Below are 24,612 nucleotides of genomic sequence, written 5' to 3' on the forward strand. Positions count from 1 at the left end.
TTTGTCCACCGACAGCTTCCAGGTCATTTGGCCAGCATGACTAAGCCACTTCTGGCAAACCAGAGCAGCGCACCAAAACGTTGTTTACCTTCCTGCCAGAGTGGTACCTATTTATCTACTTGCACTTTGACATGCTTTCGAACTGCTAGATCTGCAGGAGCTGGCTGGGACCAAGCAATGGGAGCTCCTCCTGTTGCGGGGATTTGAACCACCGACCTTCTGATCGGCAAGTCCTGGGCTCTGTGGTTTAGACCGCAGCGCCACCCACATCCTCACCCTTGTTTACTCAGACACAATAATATTATGGGAGAAATTATATGTAAATGCAGTACCTGAGAGATATTATTGGCCTTCATTTCTGTCAGTAAATCAAAGCCATGCCTTACAGTCACGGCTGGCTGTCCAGCCAACAATCCAACCCTCATGATGGAAAGTCTAATTCGAGTTAACCAATCTTGGCAAGTCTGGCGATTGGTATAGAAGAATGTCCTGATAACCTTCATAAGCAGAAAGAGAGAGAAAAAAAACAACTTGTTTTTACAGTATTTCTTCCGCACACTGAAAAATTATTTGCATCAAGTCTTATCAATTTTTCAAGTCACACAGTGAAATTAGCAGACCTTAATAATCATTCAATTCATTTCAATGGGTCTATTCTGAGCAGCAATTAGTTTGATACCACCCAGAATTATTAGAAAAACTAAATGTTTATATCTATTTGATACAGCTGCATCAGCCATCATCCTAGTAATTCAAGGATTTAAAGACAGTTGCAAAAGGTAGAGTAAGAAGCAACTGACAAGCTAGGTATTAAATGCAAGAGGATGTGTTTTGTTCCTGGGAAAAGGAGGGAAGAAACTGGGGAAGAACCAGTGAAAGGCACACCTAGCATACAAAGATCAACTCACAGAATCCTTGTCTGTACACTAGACAGTACTAGAAGATAACCAAGCATGGATGCCTCCTTCCCACCAAAGTACAGTTTCAAGTTAACACATCAACTCCAATTTGTTTAAGAACTGTACAGCTGCTATGAAGCACTGCTGCTACATAGGATGTTCTTTAATGAGAAATGTTTGGGAAAGCTACACCTGGGGGCTTGGGATGCTCGGCTCTGAGCACAGAAAGGGGAACTATCTGTAAGACAGGTACCTGCCACCTGTGCCTTCATCTGCTCAGGTGAAGCGATGAGCAGTTCTGGTCAAAGTGACATATGCTACTTTGTATATAAAGAATGTATGTACATTTGCATGGGTGCATACAGGTCATCTCCTTGTTGCAGCATCCGTTACGCATCTTGTAAAGGCTAGGAGACCTTGTAGGCTGCTTTGCTGTAAAGTCTACATCTTGCTTAATAAAGCATTAGAACTGATCACTCTGGTTTTGACATCCTTCTCTGGTATCCCTGCACCCAACCACTCCCATGAGCCTTCTTTTGGGCCTGTGGTTCAGAACACAGTACTTGTGCATTGCAGGTTACAATTCAAACAGGAACCCAGAGAGAACACGTAAGCTCCAAAGAAGGCTGGCTCATTCACATAGTGCTAAACCACAGTTTACTGTTACATCCAAACAAGGTCTATGGATATGTTCCACAACAATCTGAAGACCCAATGCAAGGTACTGCAATTATGTTACTGAACACAAACCTTGGGTGGAGATGTGAGTGCATTAGCACATCCTTCGTAGGCATTGTACATCAGTTTCTCCAAATTCTCCAAGTACTGCAGAAGCAGAACCAGTCTCAGCTGGTTACTACTATGACCTTCATCATTGTCTGCTGTAGTCCACTGACTGACATCTTGTTCAGGGTTTAAGGTGTGGGCTGCAAGACTTCTAATGATGCCTGGAAACATCCATTCAGAACATTTCAAGGTACAGGATATGAGAATGACGCCTTCAAACCAAAACTATGATTTCCAAAAAGGAACTCTGATCACTTACCATGAATGGACCTTCTAGGTTGGCATATGGATACATTCATGAGATGGGTTGTGCCCTATAATTCACTTAAGGCAAGGACATGTAATTGATTGAACTGTCGGAGGTTTCCCTCTGGGTCCTCCTCCAGTTCCGTCTGTGGCCAAGCTAAAAGGAGAAAGTTCAGACTACAGAGAACAAGAAAACATCATCCCCACAATCCCTCTCCCTACAAGGGGATGGAAATCAGGTTGGGGACCCAGAAAGGCATGTATCTGAGTGAGGAAGATGAAAAAGACTCGAGTGAAGAGGGGCAAATCAGTCAATATGAAACAGCCACTGGAAACACCCCCAACCTCCCAAAGTGCAGCTGTGGATGTATCACTATGCCAACCTAGAAGACCCATTCACAGTAAACAAGCAATGTTCTTTTCTCAGGTTGGCATAAGATACATTTACACAATGGGACAATCTACCAAAAAGATCATAACCAAGAGTGGGGAACAGATTTTATAAAAGGTGGTCATTCCAGCTAGGCAGGATGTTCCATAGGACACATCTGGACAAAATGAGAGCTAGACTAAATCTTGAGCTCTAATAATAATATAATAATAATTTTATTATTTATACCCCACCCATCTGGCTGCGTTTTCCCAGCCACTCTAGGCGGCTTACAGTATATCTAAAAACTTAATCAAAACATCAAGTTAAAAATCTCTCAATACAGGGCTGCCTCCAGATGTCTTCTAAAAGTTGTGTAATTCTTTGTCTCCTTGACATCTGAAGAGGAGGGCGCCACTACTGAGAAAGCCCTCTGCCTGGTTCCCTGTAACTTCACTTCTCGCAGTGAGGGAACCACCAGAAGACCTTCTGAGGAGGACTTGAGTGTCCGGGCTAAGTGATGGGGGTGGAGACGCTCCTTCAGGTATACTGGGCCAAGGCCGTTTACGGCTTTAAAGGTCAGCACCAACACTTTGCATTGTTCACTTTAGGTCCTCCTGGAAAATGTGTATTTGGAGACAATAATGCACTGAGATAGGGTGAATAGGGCATGGCCTGCAGAACAGTGTGGAGATGCCATGCTAGAAAGTGATACACCACTCAGAGGTCTCATTAGTGACCCCCTGTACCCTAGAATTGCACATGTGGATGCAAACATGGGGGTTTGCCATTAGATCATTGTTAAGACATAGGAGAGGGTACCAGTATATAAAGGCATCTGGTAAGAGGCCTTGGTCGAGACCAACTTAAAGGAAGAATACAAGTTCTTTAACACCAGGCCACAGGGCAACAATGCTTTTTTTCTCCTTGCTCATCTATAAAAGGCTCTTCAAGCAGCCTCACAGATTCAGAGGACTGATAGCCTAAGAAATGCAAGGATGGTGTCAATTATGCCTACAGCTGATGAGGTGGCTCCACTCAATGTCCACATGGCTAGGTGGACCCAGGCAGTATTGGTTCCCAGGAGATAATATTCAGTCTGAGCAGCAGGAACCACAAGTCTAGGTGGAGGAGGTCCAGAAACCAAAGTGATAGGGCTGGGGAAGTGCAATAAGGAGGACTTGGGCCACTCAGGAACTCTAGACAGGAGAGGGATTGAAATAAAATTGAACAGACCACCCTGATGCTAAGGAGCTGTAAGGGAATCTATAGCCTCTGCTCTGCAAATCTGAAACTGGGGGCAGGAGGAGACAGAAGCCCCACATTGACCAGCTTGGTGAAGAGGTCTAGGAGGGTGAGTCCATGGTCGACTGAAGTAGCTTAAAGGTGGAGCTGCTGAGGACCCACTTTCACAGCTGGAACCAAGCTCTGCTCTGGAAGCCTGCTGTGCAGTTGAGCCCATCCTTACTTTGCTGGAATGTCAGCAAGAGAAAATACTTCTCAGCTCAGAAAAGGAGTGCTCAGGTTCTCTGTTAGAGGACCTGGTCCTGTCCATTCCAATGGACTTTCATCGTGGCATTGTTTGTCAAGACTAGGAGATGTTTCAGAAGAATCAGTGAGGATCACCAGGCACTGGTGGCCTTCTGAGTTTTTTTAGGTTTGGAAGACTTATTTTCCGTTGGAGTATGGCCCAGCAGTGAAGGAATAAGCAAGGAAAAGCACAGGTAAGGATTAGGGAAAATATATATTCTTTTTCTAAGAAAACAGGAGGCACAACTTAGATAAACAGGATCTCAATGGAACAAAGGGGTTTGAAAAAATATAAAAAGGAAAAGAAAGGAACAGAGAAAGTTGAGAAAGGTCTGCTTTAGACCAAAGCAGAACCAGAGGGAGAGGGTGTCCTCCCAACAGCTCAATCACATGTTCTTGCTTTTTTCCATTCAACAATATTTATGAACTGTACTGCTTACTGAAAGCCTCTAAGCCATTTCCAGAGAACACTTGGGAGAATCACAGGACACAACTCATCCCATGCCAACCTGAGAATAACTCTTCAAGAAAGCATCACAAATAACCTACATCAAACATTTTAATTAACACCATAATAGATGCAAATATGTTGTGACATTCAATCTCAATTCAATGAACATTCAAAGTAATGAAAGTCACCTACAGAACCAAAATGACAATATGCAGCTAAACACAAATCAACACTTTTTCTCCAAATACATTTCAACTTTTTAATGGAAGAAATGTTATATCATGATTTTAAAACTTTAAAAAAATCTTCCAAAAATATAAAAGCTCTTTAAGATTACCTTCAATTGTCTGGAATGTATCTTGAGCTCTGCCTAGTGGTGTCCTTAACTTTGAAAGGACAGTAAATTGTGCTGCTTCCCAGATAGCCCACTGCCAAAGAACAGCTTCAGTTTTCAATAAATTGCGGGGAATATTTGATTGGTCACGTTTATCCAGTCTCTGGCAACTGTAAAATAACCTTTCAAGCCAGCTTTCTTTCCTGAAATAAAATCAGGTATTAAGACAAATGTGTAGCTCTTAATATTTGCATTTATGTATATCCTCTTGGACCCAGGGGAGAAGGAGTATGCAAGGCACATGGTAGAGCAGTGATAGTCATGCAAACATTAATCTATTGTTTCCATGATGAAGCTGCTTTTCCTGAATGATTATTGTCATATGAAAAAATAAATGGGTGTCATCCAAGGAGCAGATGCCCACTCATGCAATTGGACTCCCCCCCCTTCCTCCTCCTCCAAATCTGCTATCGGGGGGGGGGGGCTCCAACTGCTTTGGGGGGAAGTGCTGCGGTGGAGAGGGAAGCTGCACAAGGGAAAGCCCCATTGCATGAGCAGACAGACACTGTTAGATGTCTCCTGCTATCAAGATTTTGCTTAAAAAGTGAATGCATACATCCAACATTAAAAGCTGTCTTCTGCACCATACCAAAGGACCAGTCATTTAGGTGTCTTCAAGATGGATTTAGTTCTAAAGAAAATTAAAAGCAGCTAAGCAAACGAATTGTGAATGCAAATCGATTGAAGCAATAGATGTTGTGCAATAAACTGGTTGGTGAATTACTTAACGTAGAGACAAATTTACAAATCTCTTGGCAGTTGGGTTGCTGGAAGCAAAACACAGATCTTTCTTTTTTTTCTCAACAGAAAAAAATACAAATATCTTTAAAATTACTAATCCTTTAAAATACGGACTTACCCTGTTCTGTGAGAACTCCCATACAAGATGAAACTAATGATATCAGAAAAGTCTTGTGGGTGAAATGTATTGCTTGGAGCTTTGCTCATATGACTTCTTATAGCCAAAGAGATTTCTTGTATTTCTGTGTGTTGGTTGTTACTGCAAAGATAGAAACTCATTACTTTTTTTTTGTTTCTTTTAACTGCAAAACAGTTTACATAAAACAGCACAGACACACACAAAAAAAGAACAGTATGCAATATATATGCAATTGATATAACAGGAAGTGCGTTTAGGCAAATAGTATGTAGAAAGCACAATAAGGTGAATCAGAAGTCAAAAGTGTGTGTGAAGTTGTTAGCGTGTGTGTAGTTGCTATTGACGTACAGAAACTCTTTACTTTTTGTGATGCTTTCACCCTTGGTACATTTGTACCTACTTTCTCCATTCACAAGTGGCTACAAGTAAAGACTACAATATAGATCTAACTAAAACTAGATTAACACACCCAGCACCCTCATTCCAAAAATTCAATGCATATACACTTACCTTAGTACTACATCTAAAGGAATAGACTTCAACAGTTTTCCAAAAGCTTGCCTTATACGAGCCCCACTGTGGACTAGCTGAACACGGCATACATCAACACATCTGCATCAGATAAATAAACACAGTAAGGACTGCATACAAATTTGAACATTATTATTTGTCCTGGAAACAAAATTAACAACGTACCTCTGCAACAGATCATCTGGTAGAGAAGGTGACAAAGCATGGAGGCTGCTGCATGCCTGAAGACAAATATTTACATCTTCCAGAAGAGCTATGTATTGGGTAAAAAGGAGACAGGATTAATTTTTTTAATCATTTAACTTAGGCTATCACTATATTTAATTCACACAATCTCTAACATCAATTCTGTTTGTTTTTTAAAAAAATCAAGATCAAATATTATACGTCACTCCCTGTCCTTAATTTCACACACCAATGCTAATAGAATTTCCAGTATAGGCCCATTACCAGGAGCTATAAAAGCCATTGAAAATAAAAGTAATGATGTGCATCGTTAACATAATTTCGTTCCAGAGTGTGAGTCATGTAGTGTCACCCATGCTGACATTTTCCCATGCTGACATTTTCTTCTTTGAATTTGTGTCCATGCCATGTCACAAACAGCTTCTGCAACAAAGTGAGGTTTGTTGTGCAGTTCGGAGGAGAGTGTACAGTAAAAAAAAAAAAAGGCATCATGACCCCTTAGGCTCATGACATGAGTTCCGTAGTTCATTGGATTTTTTGTTCCCCTTTTCTTCATGTAGAAATTTAATTGCTCTACGTACAGCACAATAATCCAACACACTGTAGGATTACTTATCCTTTTAGAGCCATGTGAAGCATCAGGTTCTCACTACCATGCACAGTCAGTTCTACAACTTGGGTCACTTCATGCAAGGGCATTTAACTAACCAAGACTCCTGCGTGATACCCTAAAAACTTAACAAAAGCACCGAAGCATAATAAAATGTATTAGTCTTTAAGGTGGCACACAGATGTCTTTACTGGTTTTACCGAAACAGACTAAGACCGGAATTTGCCAGTTAGCAAATGAATTTTAGGCTGGAGTGGAAAAATGGTTGACTATGGGTTTAGCCAAAGCATGAACAACAGAGTTGGAAGGACTTGACTTTACTCATTTCCTATGCTAAGCCGAATAATAAACCACTTACTGTTTGCCAGGAGTCCCTTGCAGAACTTATGAAAAGATGGGAGAGAGAACAGTGGTGCATATGTCTCTGATTTTTTCATTAGGACAGCCACTTCCAAAGCCCATGTCATTAGTAGTTTCCTAGAGATACATTACACAACAGTTACTCTAGATAATTACAAATTAACATTTCTAATCCTATTGGGCTTGATCTAGGCTTGTCATGAAAGGAGTTCTACTCCCACTGGAGGGGGAGGAGATTTTAACATTTTCTTCCCTCCTCCCCCTCCCCACCCCGGTACCCCATGTTCAGTTGCAATACCCTCCCCCCTAGCAGCATGTGAGGTGGCAGAGCTACAAAGGGAAAGAGGAACCTCTCCCTACCCACTTCCGCTGGATCTCAGTCCATTCCATAAATTGAAGGGGTCTGTATGTTTATGGAAGGACAAGTCTGGATCCAACTCTAAGATGACACACAGAACACAAGGTTTGAGTGACCTGGTACATAAATATCAGACATATCCACTTCACTAGTAATGCAAGAAACATTTATCTAATTTTATCACTGGAGAACTGAATAGAATGCATGTTACTTACAAAGTAAGGCTGCAGTTTTTAACACATTTGTATACTGCCGAATCATATAAACCTCTAAAAGCTGTTTACATAGAATATGAACACATACTAGGGAATAAGCTCCACTGAAAACATCTGGACTTGCTTCTGAGTAAACAGGCATATAGTAAAACTGCCCATGTGGAATGTACTAGACAAAACTGGCTGTTTTAGAGTTGCTTTGGAGTAGTTAGGCATACTGTATAACCTTTTTTCTTTTAAGAAACTGCAAGGCATAACTAATTCCACAAACTGTTATGAGAAACATAAATGCATCACGTTCCCTCATTTTTATGTATAAATATACTGCTGATGTTGAATTAGTACCAATCATTCTGTCAGAGATGCATCTTCTTTGGACAGGAAGAAAGCACTAGTTACCTGGTATCATGCGTAAGGTTATCCTTCTTAAGTAAAAGTCCCAGGAGATTTAGTATTATGGAGAAATGTTTCTTCGTAGCTGTAGTTACAGTGCTAATAACAGCCCCATCAAACAAGGAAGGAGAGGAAGAGCTGAGGCTGCTAGATATGAAATGGTCATGCCTGGAGATCAATACAAAGTTCAATGTTTACTAACTGGTGACTACACACCGGGTTAACATCACATGTTGCTGCAGCTTCATAATGTTTTTTAAAAAACCCAACCCACCCTGCTTCATTGCCTCTTGGAATCGCTTTTCATTCAGGCTTGCCAATCTAGGGTTCTCTTGCAACTAGAAAAAGTTTTTAGTCCCAGTAACCCAATCCTCTCACTTCTCTTTCTCTATTAAAGAGACTCACTAGGAACACTCCATACTGCCCATTTTACTCGGTAGCTTTCTGATTATTATTTTTAGCATTTTAAGAAATTACCTCAGCCAAGAGCAGAGGTTTCACTATCACTCATGAAAAAAAAGTACAATATAACAGATACCTTCTAACACAGCCACTATTATCTGACTGTGGTTTGTGAGGGGACGTCCATTAAAAAGAATGGAGATTGTACAATAGCACCTACTGTGTTGCACACAGCACACTGATAAAGTATTAACAATACCTTCCATTGTTAAACTAAAACAACCAAGTGCATTTGGTCCCTGAACTGATATATCACTGCTATTTTATCATTTACATTATGGAATGAATGCCTTCACACCTGGTACAATGTGAATAGAGGGTGTAGAGCACTGCATACTGGACTGCAGGAAAGTGAACTGCTATGTCACCATGCGCAACCATCAAATTCTTGCTCAGCAATGCAAACACCGTTGGAGATAGAGCCCACATCTGCCAAAGCAAGCAATAGCAAAAAACAAAGTATTTATGAAAATTACATTGCTGTCAGTCCTATATTTATTTAGTTTTTGTTTTTTTAAAAAAAGCATGATTATGTCTTCTCACAACTGCTACCTAATCACAAAACTAGAAGTAAACTAACATTTGAGCAATAACAAGAAGTTTTCTTGTAAAGTGTGATGCAAGGACAAAAGGGGATGGGACAGGAGATAGTAGACATTTCTCACAACTGAAATCACCATAAAGTGATCTTGAATGGTTTTATTCAGAAAAGAGCAAAGTGACTTCAGCTAGTGTTTGAACTCTCTCTTCATATGTGGCAGCATTGAGAGGAAAAACAGACAATTGTGTGTTCCTCCCCACTGTGTACTTACATACGACCCTGTGTTGCAGCTAATAAAGCAAAGATAATGTCTATTTTAATTAATTACAGTGACTATGGAGAACCTCTGGCCCTCCTGATGATGCTGAAATAAAACTCGCATAATTGCTGACCACTGGCCGTGATTGCTGGGGCTGATGGAAGTTGTAGTTCAGCAGCATCTGGAAGGGCTAAGGTTTCCTACAGCAGAGTTAAGTCCTTCTAACCCAGGAAGGACTTCCCCATCCAAATAAAAATGTGTGGTTGTCCTTCAATGAAGCACAGTGAATGATACGACAATATATATGATGCTATACCAGATTTTAAATTTAAAACAGCCACTAAGATGTAAGCCCTTAGAAATATAATTGCCATTCATATTTACACTGTAGAACATACTCACTCCAATCAATGAGTTTTTTGCATTTCCTATTGTAGTCAGAGCACTAAGGTCGAATATAACAACAAATTTTGCATTCGCTACATCAAAAACGTGGTTCTTGAAAGCATCGTGTTGGATTTCAGAACAAGCCTCTGGAAGCTGCAGACTGCAAAGAAGACTGTTCAAGGCACATGCCATTTCTCCAAGAATCAACCTGTAGGCTGTTTCCAAAACCGGAATGTTCTTTAAGCTTAGTACTGCTTGATACACTGCATGTGCTGCTGCAACCACCTTGAGAAACAAGAGAAATTCAGTATGTCACGAAGGTTTGGAGCTGCATATTACACATTTTCTATAGTTTGTCCACTCTTCACAATCCTTAACACAGTTGAAGGTAAGTACTATGGTACAGGTATAAAATAAATCTGGCATTTTAGTCTGTTCTTAAACTTTATTTTACTTGCCTTTAATTTTATGATAGTTGATTGTTTTTACTGTACTGTTCTTTGTGGCATGTTTTAATTTTTATCCATGCCCACTGTATGCTGCTCTTGGCATCAGCATGGATGAAGAGTGGTTTAGCAGCATTTTTTAAAAAATATAAATAGTAATAGACAGAATATGTTTCCTTAGAACAACCACGATTACTATAATCACAGCTGAGTCTTTGTTATTGGAAGTGAATGCCCACACTGGAGTTACAACATGCACTGCTGAAAGGCATAAGGATTTACAACAACACCCAATTAACTCAGAGCAGGCCCCCTGAAGCAAGTGGACTTAAGTTCATCAATTTCAGTGTGTCTACTCTGTGTATGGCTAAAGTTGCATATCACCCTTACGTAAAACCCTTGATAAGCGATCATGAATGGAAATATTTATTTATTCAACTCATAAAATTTATACACAGCTTGATTGTAAAAAATAAATCCTCAAAGTGGTTTACAAAAAAATAAAAGTGAAATAAGGGGGGAAAATCACAACTATACTTTAAAACATACAAAAGTTAAAGCACTAAAACATTATTTATTTATTTCATAAAAATTGTTCATGGTTTATACGGGACTGATTCATAGCCTCATTAATGAGAAGGCTCACCAACTGCCTGTGGACCACGACAAAAGTGTCAGTTATGGGTTGTATCCAATTTTACGCAAAAAGGCAGCCAGTCCTTTTGATAACCTCTTCCATGCTGCAACCCGTCACCACCCTCACCCCCAAAAGCCTCTCCAGAGAGTCAGGGGAGATCTATCAAATGATGGAAGCTGTGTGTTATAAAGATGCAGAGGGAGGGGACGAGCAGTGTCGTTCATATCTAGCACAGAAACAATCAAATAAAATCAAGACCAAACAAAAATGTTTTCCATCCTCCTAAAAATAAAAAGTTGTTTCACCCAAAGCGTGCTCCAAGAATATTGTGGCCTTTGTGCAAAACTCCTGTAAGAGCCTTGTCAAGTACAACATCTCAATATGCCAAGCATGCTCTAGAGTTGCTTGTCTGCCTTCGTTTCTCATTCTCTTAGCACTTGGTTTCTTAAGTCCACTCCTATTTCTAGGCACAACAGCCTTCAGAGATGGAGCAACGGCCACATTTACGCTTGTCAATTTGAGCAGCACTGCAAACCAATTGGACATGATGCATGAATTGAGCTACTAACCATGCAGAACAGCTTACTCACACTGAGTCAGCTGTAAAATTAAAGGGCGTGTACATATGTACTTTCTTTTAATTTAGAAATTAACATCAAAATGCAAAATCTAAAAGTGCATCTAAACAATTGTGGCATGAAGGTAACCATTTATTGCTTACCTCTTTTTCCTTATGGTAGCGGAGTACAAGCAATTTTGATTCCGGTATAAACAATTTCTCTATAAATGATGATGGAAGCTTTGTATTTATTTGTTCAACAATCTAGACAGAGAAGAAGACTTTTCATTATACTTTTACTTGTCAAATCTTCACTTTAAGTCAAATACATATTTTGAAAAACATTTACAGCTTGCTGAGATATTTAGCCAATGGTAATTTTAGATTTCTTCTTTCCACTGAAAACCTAGAAAGGTACACGGGGTGTTTATTTGTGAAGGTGGTTACTCTCTCGCGGTGAACAAGGCACCCAAAAGCAAATCCTCCCCCCACCAAGGAGAAGCAAGGAATCATACATGATTCCTTGCCTATCGGGAGGACTTAAGCCATTTGTTAATGAATGCCGCCTGGGTAGGTAAAGGATATGGAATGATATAATCCCACAATGGCTGCTAGCACCAGAGCCAATATTTATAACAAGCATCAACATTTTGGCAGGCTGAAATTGTAAGCTTTTAAATATACAAACGTAAGAAGTGATCCCATAAAATACAAAGTACTTAAATCCTTAAAATGCTATTAAACCCTTCCTATCCCTCCAAACAACTCTATCAGGTAAATCACCTTTCTCCTCATTTAAAGATGGAGAGGTGGGACTGGAAAAGCAGTGATTAGCTCAAGGCCATAAAATTATTTATAGAAACCAAGATCAAGCTAGAGAATGGTCTCCCTGTCCCCTCTGTTCAATCACTCATAATCTTAAATTGTCAAATGAACAAACGAAAACCTATGATTAAAGTGAGATATTATGAGAACTGTATGTACCAGCATCAGTAAGTTCAACACCGAGATGATATAATCAGTACCACAAGTCTGACAATTTCCCAGCTGATCCAATCCATAAGTGATGACCATGTCACAGTGTATAGTCATACTGGGATCCAGACTACCAAGCAGGACACCGACACACTCATTGGCAGCTGTCAATACAGCCTCAGAAAAGAAGACTTGGTTTGCTGCTGTCACACACCTCATTACTCTGTACAAAACCTGAAAACAGAGGGAAAAGAGATATAATTAACTGAAAGATGAGTGCTGTCATGTTCCTCTGAGGCTAAAACTGCACAACCATCTGGAGTCATTCCAGCCACACGCTTTCACTAGAAAATACTAATAACTGCTACTGCACATCAAAATGGAAAATGATTTTAAAGTCTGGTGGCATAAGTACAGACAGCACACAGGGGGCACAATGCAAAAGTTAAGCACAACTGCACATTCCAGAGGCTTAAACAGAAAAGATCTAAGCACATCCTTATCCCACTGAAATAAACAGGGGTTGAAGATGGTTAATTTTGGCTGGAATATGTCCCAAATAGGTATTCTGCGTAGGTCCTTTTCTGCTGATTGAAACTAAGTATGGAACAGTGAGCTTTAATCCAGTGACATCTGATGCTCTGGAATTACACATTGATGGTGCAGGCATGTTCCCAACAGAAAGGTTGGAGAGGGAGCACCCAGTATGTCAACTGATGGGTGACAACAATTAAGGAGAAGAGGCAACAAGCTTATCAGATTCTTGTTCAATGTGGGGCTCACTGCCACAAAGGGTTTTTAGGTATAAAACATGAAAGACAGGAAGCCTTACATCAGTTACGTATGCTTCAGTAATTGGTGGCCCTCTAATGGGACTGAATCGTTCTCCAATACTCCTCACCACGGTACTGAAAACTCGAAGTAGTGCTGCCAGTTTGGGCAGTGAAACACTAGGAGGAGGAATATCTTCATCTACCGATTCTCCAGAAGCCACGTGGCCAAGGTCCTACATGAAGAAATGTGGTTAGCATATACCCAGTGCAAATTCACAACTACAAGCTTCGTGTATTCTAACCCCACAGTGCAAGATACTGTATCTCTATGCTAACATAAGCATATTCCAGAAGGTACAGTTAAGTTAGTGCAGAATTTGGCAGCTATGATGCTTAGCTGTTAAATCTTAAGACCTTCAAAAATGGCCTTGCTTCTACTATCTTTGGTCGGCTCTCTGATGATTTTTTTGGAAGTAGGCCTTCACTATGGTAGCACCAACCCTCTAGAACACCATGTCTTGCAATATAGGAGACACCGAAAATGAGCTTTGAGTGAAAATTGAAGATTCATATGTTCAAACAGGTTTTCCCCAACCTTTACAATGCTTTTAAAGTGTGCTGATCTATTCTGCCTATTGTTTATATGCAAGGGAAGACACAATATCCAACAATACCCAATATCCTGCTCCTTTTTAAACACTCATCAAGACCAGCATTTTATTACCTCAGCATACGCTTCCATATCCTCTAGAAACTGACCAAGAAGTGTGGTAGAAAATGCAAGGTCAGCTACCCAAAATGGTTCGAGGCTCTGTAACCACCCTGTACAAAGTGCCAAACCAATAAAAACAAAGTTATGATCAAAAGTACACTTGATTTACTCAGAAACAAAGTCACCTAAAAGTGAAGTGTATACACAACAAACAACCAGCTCTAATAAATCCTACACAGTGGGAATTTAATAACATCAGTTACATTTATCAGGAAAATCAAAACAGAGCATAATGACTCATTTAGAATAATGCATAAGCCAGGCATAGTCAACAGAGAACATTTGTGGCCAAATTCTATCTAATGAAAGCCACACCCACACCATAAACTTATAAAGCATATTGCTTTCCCCAAAAGAATCCTGTGAACTATAGTTTGTTGAACATGCTACTAATTGTAGCTCTTTGATGGATAAACTTAAGGTTCCCGGGATTCCTTGGGCGAAGCCACATGCTTTAAAGCCATGGTGCGGATGTGACTCAATATTGGGAAATTAAATAAAGTATCTTTCATTTCATAATTAGTTAAAAACATCTTTACAGAACTGAATGAGGTTGCCAGGTAATTATATTCTGAAAGAAAGGACATTCTGTAGCAGGTTGTCAGGGACAGGCAGGAGTCTGAGGGGTGGGCAGAGGAGGCGGGGTGTAGGCAGGAAGATGATCCGGGGAAGGGAGCCAGCAATTTGGGGGCAGGGAGAGCCAGGGGAAGGAAGAAGAGAGAAAGTACGGGCAGTCAGAGACAAGAGGAGAGGAAAGAGTTGCAGGAAGGTGCATAGGTGGAAGTGACAGACCCAGAGAGAGCTGGGCTGTGAGTATCTCCTCTGTCCCCTCCGCCACTATCTCCATGGATAAGAATAGGCTTACAGCAAGAGAAGTAGGTGAAGCTCCTACACCTTAGAAGATGGTGTAATCAAGTGCTTTGCCAATAAAAAACTAAACTTTCAAACACTGGTCTTCATTGGGGCTGGGTATACTCGGGACATGGGGCATCTGCAATAAGGGACACAACATGCAACACTGAAGAAATTCAGGGCTATTGGATTAATGAAGGAAGGCTTTATCAGAATCCGGCATTCCATTAAAAGAAGAAAGAGTCTACTGAGGGAGCTGCACAATTACTGACACGTAGCAACTTTATGGTCTTTTGGGGTGGGGTGTATATTACTAAAAAATAGGAAAAGATTGGCCACTACTTCAGAGAGGTCTCCACAAAACTACATCCTCAATGAAATGAACAACAAAAAAGCAAAATAGTTCCAACATGAATATGCCCTATATGTGAAATGTGGGTGGGAGAGAGGGCAGGAAGCTTTCTCATATGCAATTGTTGGAGGCGGAAAACACTTGCAGTATGAAATGCTCCTGTTCACTGTTCCAGCCACCTATGCCATTTTCCAGGATACTTCAATCCATTACTTCTGCAAACTTTGAATTCCTCTGAGCCTACCTGTATCTCCCTCTTGTATGTGAATTTGGCAATGATCCAGGCTTGTTCATTGTTAACGTATTTGCAAGAAATGGGAATGTGCAAAAGAACACCTTATTAACTCTGCCCTTGCCCCAAGTTCAGTTATTGGTCCTTGCATGGGTATAAATTAAACCAAATTGGTTTATACAATTTTGATAGAAAGCCAGCTTTAGACCTCTGGGAAAACCAGATCATCTTCCCATGGTATGATGCCACTAATTTATTTTATTTTATTATTTTATTTTTCAACAAGTTGATTCTGATAAAAATGTTCAACTTCAGGAAAGCCAGACATTCCTTTTAACACTGGGGCTGCCAATCTGGTGCCCCTGAGGAGCTCTCCTAGCACACACAAAACCATGCTCGCCACACACCCGTTGCACCCTTCATCAAAAAGTGGGGAGAGTGGTTACCTTTCCTGCTTTGAAAATCATACAGAGCTGAAGGAGGAAGTTGAAGGAGTGATGCCTTCAATAGCAACTAAAAATGAAGAGAGGAGTGCTATTCTCCCCTACTTCCTCTTTCAGTTTTATGAGCTTTTCAAGGCTCTGATCATGACCTGAGCAGTTGTACAGAAAGCAGAGTGAAAGAGAGGGCAGAAGCAAAAACTGAAGAATCTGGGAAATGGGAAAGAAAATTGGGGGGGGGGGGGAGTGGCTCCAGTAAAGCAGATTCTCTTGAAGTTACACAATTTTTTCATGGGTTCCCCACCATAGATCACTTCCATCTTCCATTAACTAAACTATAAAAAAACCACAGTTCTGGTGCTTTCCACCACTGTCATGGAACAAAAACATGTAAAAAAATAATAATAATGAGAATATAAGAAATCCCTTCAAAACCTGCATTAAATCATAGGTCACCATGTGGCTTTGTTATCATCCTAAGTAAAAACCATGAAGATCCATGAGGATCTGCACCTCATATTACTCACAAGTAATTTCGTTGTCCCCGAGAGGGGGCAATGACAATAAACATATTATTATTATTATTATATCTATGTTTGTTGTGCAGGCAAGAACCGGATTTATGATTTTTACTGTAAGGTCTGTCACAGTTAAGCTTTAATTTGATGGTGATTTTGTTGGGACGCAAAGGAAGAGGGTCCATTTTAATTCTACTCTGATATTTACCCATACCTCTTATAAAAACACACAAACTTGCTGGGGTGGGGAGGAAGGGAAGGAGACTGACAGTTCAGGGAGAGAAGCTATCAAAGACAGTGATACCAACAGCATTTTCTCAAAATTCCCACAAGTCCAGAGATTCATGTTTTAACTGAATCCCTGTGACTAATACTATTTCCTCATTCCACTATAAGCAAAGTGAAGTATACACTAGTAATAACACTTCACCTTCCAGAAGGAAGCCAAGAACATCTATTAAGGTCATCACATGAAATTTTATTTTTTAAGACTTACCAGACACTTGCTGTGTCAGAGAAGGTTTCTGAGTGTGATCAATATGCCACCCAACTAATATGTCAACAGTGTCCTTGGAAAGCAATACAGAAAAATTAATCCACCTGTAGCACATGTGTCAATACCGATCTAAAACCAAGAAAGAGAAGCAAAGGTGCTCACCCTAAAGTTAGTGCTGAAAATGTGAGGGTAACATCGGGACACAAGGAGGATGCACTTGACACATTTACACAGCAATTCTGGTGTATCCACGTTCTCAAGGATAGACTGCAGGCTAGTCATGACGAGCTTTAAGGGGGAAAAAAGTGTGCACCCAAAAAAACCCATATTGAACAAAATCTATTCAGGCTATATATTTAAAAAAAAACAACCACACTGTTTACAGAAGTGTATCAATAACTACTATTTAAATAAATAATCTATCTTGTCAACAACATGTAGAAATGCCTGCAGATGAAGTAGTAGAACTGCTTCCGAGTAGCACTGCTTTGGTTCTCAATCTATGTTGGACACATGCTTTACAGGGGTGGAGAGAGGGGTCTGGATGGACTGGCAAGAGGGATACTGGTTCTAATGAACCTCAGGCCCACTGAGAGAAAACCAAGCGTTGCTCCTACTAACAGATTTCCCCACTCATTTTATATAACCCACTTGCCCCTTCATCTTAAAGGTAAAGGTACCCCTGCCCGTACGGGCCAGTCTTGACAGACTCTAGGGTTGTGCACTCATCTCACTCTAGAGGCCGGGAGCCAGCACTCTCCGCAGACACTTCCGGGTCACGTGGCCAGCGTGACGAAGCTGCTCTGGCGAACCGGCACCAGAGCAGCACACGGAAACGCTGTTTACCTTCCCGCTATAAAGCAGTACCTATTTATCTACTTGCACTTAAGGGTGCTTTCGAACTGCTAGGTGGGCAGGAGCTGGGACCGAACGATGGGAGCTCACCCCGCCGCGGGGAATCGAACCGCCGACCATGCGATCGGCAAGTCCTAGGCGCTGAGGTTTTACCCACAGTGCCACCCGCGTCCCTTCCCTTCATCTTACCCCAATTCTAAATTTCAGTCTCTGCCACTGAATAATTCCTGCCCATCATGTCAGTTTTTCTACCATCATTTCCAGACACTAATCAACTCTAGTAATTTTAATTCATGGTTAAACAGAAATGTGGACATCACACGCCTTTAAGGAGATGCTCCGAGATCAGAAAGTAGTCTCAATTGGTTTGGAGCATTCCACAATTGGTTTAAAATTCTGTTGACGGGCAGCTTCTACCAGTGAAAAGTAATGATACTGAGCTAGGAGACCAATCAGTTATAGCAGACTACTACAGCACATTTATTTATTTAACAAGATTCATAAGCTGCTTTAGCATCAAAACCTGGAAGCAATTTACATTAAATATATATATATAAAATAAAATCAACAGTTTTAAAAATATACATTATAAAATGCACATTAAAATATGCATCAAATCTACATCTCAACACTTATGGATTTCAGGTACACAAAGTTCTGAAACTGTTTATTATGCCCAATATCTAAAATGAAGTTTTAATGTGCTAATATGCTAGCCTGGCTTAAATTTCAGTGTCTTCATTTCAGAAAATGATTCAGTATCTGAAAAGCCAAAATACTCCAATTTAACTTTTATCCTTACTTGCATTACAGATGAAAATGCTTTCTTCTCTCCCACAGTCTCCAGTGCTTTGTAAGTTGCACACAAATAAAGAAGTTTAACTTCATCTTTAGTGGATGAGCTAAATTTACTAAAAATCCATTTAAAGATCTTCTCCGCTTCATAGCTCAGAGAAGCACAAAGAAGTCCAAGACAGCAAGCTCCCTCCTGTCTGAGTTCTTGAAGCAATTTGCTACTGCATTTATGAAAAAAGAAAAAGTAGTGGTAAGCATTTTCAGTCATGAAAAGTAGACATTTAGCAAATGATGACAATAAAGACTTGAATAAATGGCTATGATCTGGTTAGCACTTTCCATTAATGTGGAAACACATGGTTTGCTGTCAATTCCTTCCACTTCCCTTCTCTTTCCACCCGACTCACAGGTGGTAACCTGAAGATTAAGCATGTTGAAGGCATTTACAAAAGGGGTGAAATGTCTCCTCTTCCCTTCTGTCCTGTGCTTTCCCCTCCATCTACAAGCACAAAGACTCTCTCACACGGAAATCAAAACGTCATTCATACAGATGAACATTCAAATACACCGAAGTATTTCTGTTCACACAAATCTACTTGTTCATGGATACCTGCCAGCATATTGGTAGCATATTGCCAACATACAAGTGGGAATCAGATAAGGAGCATGAGCATGGAAAGTTGTCTTCTATGGATTCTATACACTGAAGTGCTGTGTGTGGTTCAATGTGAGACACAAGGAGGAAGGAAGGACTCTTCCCTTTACCTTCTGTCTCTCCCCTATCTCACCAGCTCAGAATTTCTTGCCACAGTTACCATTCTAAATCAGCCCAGGAACTACTATGTCTAGTAGTAGCAGTTACTGAAATTCTGTATGCTCCATAGGATTTCACTGGTCTCCATTAGACTCAGCTCTGTCCCTGTTTCATTTTGGCTGGACATATTAGCAAATAGATATGCAAATATATACCTGTGACTCACACTTCTTAGCTCACTCTGAACCCAACCCACAATAACTGGGGGTCAAGAATGGATAGCATACTCTGCAAAGCAGTCACTGAGGTTTGACCATAGAGGAAACATGCAATGAAGTACACTTCCTAGAATTCAAGCCAATCTCCAAAGCAAATCAGAGGTGCCATACAACTGCCTCGATACTGGGGCAATACCAAATCCAAATAAATTCCTCTTAATTGCTTCAGGAGTGCTAAGCTTGCATCAATCCTGAACGAATTGATGATGTCTTCCTTGGCCTAGCAACAGGTTCAAAACATGGTATGCTCCCACTGATGTCAAACTAAGCATTCAGTTATTGATTTCCAAAAGTAATCATGAGACATTTGGGCTAGGCAGCTTCCAGGCTGAAGGTGTTACCTGGCTTGCTAGCCACAAATACACTAACTTCAGGAATGCATCAGCCCAACTTACCTTTCATTAAGTACATCATGTATGGCAGTCAAGATATTATCCAGTTGTTTAACAAGCACCTGCAATAGCCAACATATACACCTTTTAAAATAATTGCTATTGCAATATAAATTCAGATTGTTCTATATTGTTATATTGTTCTATATTGTTATATTTGAAAGATAAACACCACTGCTTGCCATCCTATTTTTTGTCCCCCCAAAAAGTGCTACTGTATATCATTCCTGGTTGTTCATAGCACTGATGTGACTGCATTACTGGAAACTGAGTGCAATAGTGCTTAATCTATGAAGCATACGTTAGACACACTAAAAACATCCTTCATGATATCCATGAAGACTTTGAGGAAAAATGTGCAGCAGAAGCAGTCATTGTTTCACTTATAGGTTGCTTTTAACACCTTCTGTTCATATTAGCAACTGGATGCAACCATGTCCCATTTTTCTTAAGTTTCAGTGCAAGTCTATCCGAAGTTATGCACAACACCTCTTTAGATATACAAATATAAAACCAAGCTACTGGAAAATAGTCCAAGCAAACTGCATTAACCACAAGATTCGTGGTAGATAGGTAAAATATGTTTTGGTAAATATAGCTGCCAAATACAATTATACTACGAATTGTGACGAAACTTTGTTAATCAAATCAACAATAGTCAAGTGATGGCCCACAATCCAAGTTATTGTGCCACCCCATCCCTTCTGAAACAGATGTTACCCTGGAAGGATGCCCAGTATTTTCTTGCCTTGTCCATGCCACTTTTAGGCTCTCCTCCCTATCCAAGTCACAGAGGATTCTCATTCCACATGGGGTACCTAATAGATCAGAAGCAGCAGCTCATACAGCACTGCCTGCACCAGATGTGTGGGGTGGTTTTTAACTGTCAAGGTTTGCACATGGTCACTAAGAAATAAAAGTTAATTTCTTTTTATACTGGTATGTACTTTATTTCTTATTTCTTGAGACCATCTTGGCATAAGGCAATGAATAAAGAGATTATCACCATAGCCATTCTGCCTCTGACCCTTGGGCATCTTGGTTTCAGCAGAAGCCAGCCCTCCAGGCTAAAGTATTAACACATCATTGAAATACATCAACAACTTCAAGCCAAACAATTTTGAGATCTTTTAAACTAATATTTGATTAGATTTGTAGAGTAGCCTGAGGAGGCTCAGATTAGAACTAATTATTCATAAAGAGTGACTATGTGAACACAGGGAAACTAATTTCCCTCTGGAAAAAACTGGCTGACTGAAAAAACTGGAGTATTTGAAAACTGCTCTGCCCCTCCACCCTCCCCATTCCAAGGAAAGACAGCCCCCACCTCCCACTGCCTGCCAGCTGATGTATATTATTCTCAGTGTAACTTCTTACTACAAGGAAAAGGGACCCTCAAGACCAGTCCCTTTCCTTCATTTATCTGCAGCACAGCTGATCTTTACTTCCTTCCAACTGCCATGGAAAGTCAGTCACACCAGGATGAAGTCACCTGGCCAGAAATTCTTTCTTCCCTCTGGCAAGCAAGCAAGCAAGCTGCTACTCCTTCCTATCTGTGGGACAAGAATGAACACGGAAGGTTCTAGTTATCAAAGGAGGGAAGGAAGGTGAAAGGCCAGTTAACTGCTCTCCAAAAATCAAAGTTGTGGTGACAGTCAGCTGGCTCCCTCCTTCAGATCTGATATAGTCAGTGAGGAAAGCTTATATGCAGGGTTGAGAGTATTCAGAGCCAAAGTTATCCTGCAACCAGTGACAGTGCTGACAAACCTTCATTCTTTGCCCCTACAACCCAGAAACCTGCCCCAAAAGAGATCATATGAGAAACAAAGTATTAATATGTTGCTAACAGAAGATACTTAACCAGTTTGTTCTCTGGTTGCTGAATGAATTCTTTCATTTGCTTTACAGTAGCCAGTCTTCGGTCTCTGTCATCTTCCCGAGTAATCCTCCGAAGAAGATTTGACAGTCGAGACTCATCAGAGTAAGACAATGATCGCTCTAAAATTGAGATATTACACATGGGCATGCTTCTATCCAAGTATAAAGTAAACAATTACCAAGGAGCAACATATACGCAATAGGCTTACTTCATCTTTATCTCACAACTTGCAGTAACTTTAGTACAAGATTTCTAGCCCTGAAGCAAATCCAAACCTGCAACAATTGACCAAGGATCATTCTTACTATTGAAAAAGCCTCTTCTTGCAGTACTTTCAGAGACAAAGTATACCCAATTTATATAAACTAAAGTGTAATCATGACAAAATGCTGGAGATTTTGAGTTTGCAAAAATTTAATAGGGCTCTACTTTACTTTGAGCAGTGACCCTAGTGCTACTGTAGCAACAGGATATATTTTTTGCCAGAAAAACAGAATTTCCCTTTTTCTTCAGGACAACACAACACTTACCCTGTGTTTTCCTCATGTCTTTTGTGACTAAAGCACGATTCCCATGCTGAACACTGGTAAAATCAGAATTGGTCACATTGTTAACTCTCAGCTCTTGCCCCAACGACTTCCGACCATAAGTATTTTCCCCAGATCCTCCATTGACACTGTAGCCACCTAGAAGAAAAGGTTCCAGAGCCATGTTAGTTTCTCTTGACAGCCATGAACTGTGGGTTTCTGAAAAACTTCCAAGGTTAAGAGCTACCTGTCCTTCTCAGCTGAATGACACATTTAGTGGGGATAGTTATTTATTTAAGTTTATGAATCACTCTGTTCCCTATTCATTTAAGTTATGAAATATCATGGTGCGACGCAAGGGTTAAATAAGGGCTTGTCAATCTTTTGGGGCCATGGGCACATTTGGAACCCAGGAAACTCATGGAAGACCACACCCCATTAATATACATGCTCTCCCATTGTAAAACTACCATACCTCGTGTGGCTGTGTGATGCAATAGCAACACCAAACTTTTGGGAGTATATGGCTTTGAGAGCCAGTGTGGTATAGTGGTTAGAGTACTGCACTAGGACCTGGGAGGCCAGGGTTCAAATCCCCACTCAGTCATGAAGCTCACTGGGTGACCTTAGGCTGGTCGGTGCCTCTCAGACTAACCTACCTCACAGGGTTGCTATGGAGATTAAATGAGGATGGGAATAACTATGTGTGCCACCTTGATGTCCTTGGAGAAAAAGGTGGGATATAAATGCCCTAAATGAATAAAATAAATAATGCTGACCACCTTAGAAACTGTTATGGGGGATGATGCACCCCATAGCCATGCATGCACCCTGCCCCATGGTGAACACCACATATATGCTGCCTTACACTGAAACCTCCTTCACAAATATCCCATCCCACACTCAACTGTCTCCACAGGAGGTCTGACAATGGTGAGTTTCTTTTATTATTTCATCTCACAACCACCATTTAACTAGGTCATGTAGAGAGACAGCAACTGTGGCATGCCATCTGTTTGACCAGACAAATAACTCAATAAATGAAAATGCTCATGCAATCCCTTCCCCATCCTCTAAACACTGAAACCGTACACTTAAAAGCCACCCCCACACACTGCTCCACACAACACCCACACCCCTTACCCCCTCATAATCACCCTAGACTGAAACACATACACACTGCCTGACACTGAACCTCTTCCCACACAGTGAACACCCTCAGAATGTTCACTAGGAAGACAGATTAAATATTGGAAAGAATCATACTAACAGGAACCCAGTGATGTAGGTCACGTGGAGAGATACCGTATTTTTCTGTCTATAAGACGCCCCCATGTATAATACGCCCCATAATATTTGACAATATTTTGGGGGGGCTACTCTTATACACGGAAAAACAGAGTAGTAATTGTGGCAATGTATCCTGTGACTCACATGTCAAACCATTAGACCACACTGCCAGCATCACAGTGCTCCTGTCCAAAGTGGAGAGGCAGTGTGGTGCAGTAGTTGGTTTACCTTAAGATCTAAGAGTTAAGAGACATTAGAGATCTGGGAATGCTTTTTTGTGGATATTCACACCAAAGCGTATATTTTTAGTTTGGTGATTATTTCTTAATTAGCTGGAAAGAGGCCCAGTCCGCTTATCACATAAGTTAAGCATGCACAGTGCAATTCTCATGCTGTTTCAGGGTAAGAGCAAAGAGAGAACTGAAGCAAGAATGAGGCAATTTTTTGGCCTAAGGGTAAGATGTAAGCAAGCATAGTTTGTAACATTGCACAACATCATCACTGATCACGGGGCACATCTGTTAAGGCATTAGAGACCTTACTTTCCAGTTTCTCAGCTTCTGTGGTGCTTGAGCCAATGGGTATTTTTTAAACCATCATTTAAGAGAATAAGTCTAGCATAAACACGGGGTTGCATATCATGATGAGAGAGAGGTGGTCGGGGGAGGCAGCCATGCTCTCCACAGGGGACACTTGGAGAGGAGTACCCATATATCTGTTCAATAGGGAAACAAGTCTTCATGATAACATACAGGACTCCCTCGAGTCTGTGACACTGATCTCAAAAAACCAGTCCCATAACTGCTACTCACACCACCATCAGGGTTTGGGGACCACTTATATAGCTGATGGCAACAAAAAAGAAGGTAGTATTAGTACCACCCTATTTCTGTTGTTTTAAACCATTTCTAACATTGTGTAATATTGTGTTG

At 40.6% G+C, this 24,612-nt stretch overlaps 1 protein-coding gene across 1 annotated transcript in view; it reads right to left on the reverse strand.

The window, feature by feature from the left end:
- The window catches only part of SMG1 (SMG1 nonsense mediated mRNA decay associated PI3K related kinase), a 73,908-nt gene that overhangs the window by 39,909 nt on the left and 9,387 nt on the right, over positions 1 to 24,612 (reverse strand). The window contains exons 3-22 of the mRNA XM_083711198.1: positions 22,394 to 22,549; positions 21,846 to 21,982; positions 19,988 to 20,046; positions 18,568 to 18,781; positions 17,073 to 17,198; positions 16,911 to 16,983; positions 13,973 to 14,070; positions 13,308 to 13,481; positions 12,485 to 12,709; positions 11,663 to 11,764; positions 9,874 to 10,143; positions 8,970 to 9,100; positions 8,216 to 8,377; positions 7,242 to 7,360; positions 6,253 to 6,340; positions 6,067 to 6,168; positions 5,536 to 5,676; positions 4,620 to 4,819; positions 1,650 to 1,846; positions 333 to 497 (exon numbers count right to left, since the gene is read on the reverse strand). Of these exons, the coding sequence (XP_083567324.1) occupies positions 333 to 497; positions 1,650 to 1,846; positions 4,620 to 4,819; positions 5,536 to 5,676; positions 6,067 to 6,168; positions 6,253 to 6,340; positions 7,242 to 7,360; positions 8,216 to 8,377; positions 8,970 to 9,100; positions 9,874 to 10,143; positions 11,663 to 11,764; positions 12,485 to 12,709; positions 13,308 to 13,481; positions 13,973 to 14,070; positions 16,911 to 16,983; positions 17,073 to 17,198; positions 18,568 to 18,781; positions 19,988 to 20,046; positions 21,846 to 21,982; positions 22,394 to 22,549 (2,939 nt within the window). The remainder of the gene's footprint in view (positions 1 to 332; positions 498 to 1,649; positions 1,847 to 4,619; positions 4,820 to 5,535; positions 5,677 to 6,066; positions 6,169 to 6,252; positions 6,341 to 7,241; positions 7,361 to 8,215; positions 8,378 to 8,969; positions 9,101 to 9,873; positions 10,144 to 11,662; positions 11,765 to 12,484; positions 12,710 to 13,307; positions 13,482 to 13,972; positions 14,071 to 16,910; positions 16,984 to 17,072; positions 17,199 to 18,567; positions 18,782 to 19,987; positions 20,047 to 21,845; positions 21,983 to 22,393; positions 22,550 to 24,612) is intronic.

Source organism: Podarcis gaigeae (genome assembly GCF_964106915.1).
Source record: "Podarcis gaigeae genome assembly, chromosome: 14".
NCBI classification, from domain to species: Eukaryota; Metazoa; Chordata; class Lepidosauria; order Squamata; family Lacertidae; genus Podarcis; species Podarcis gaigeae.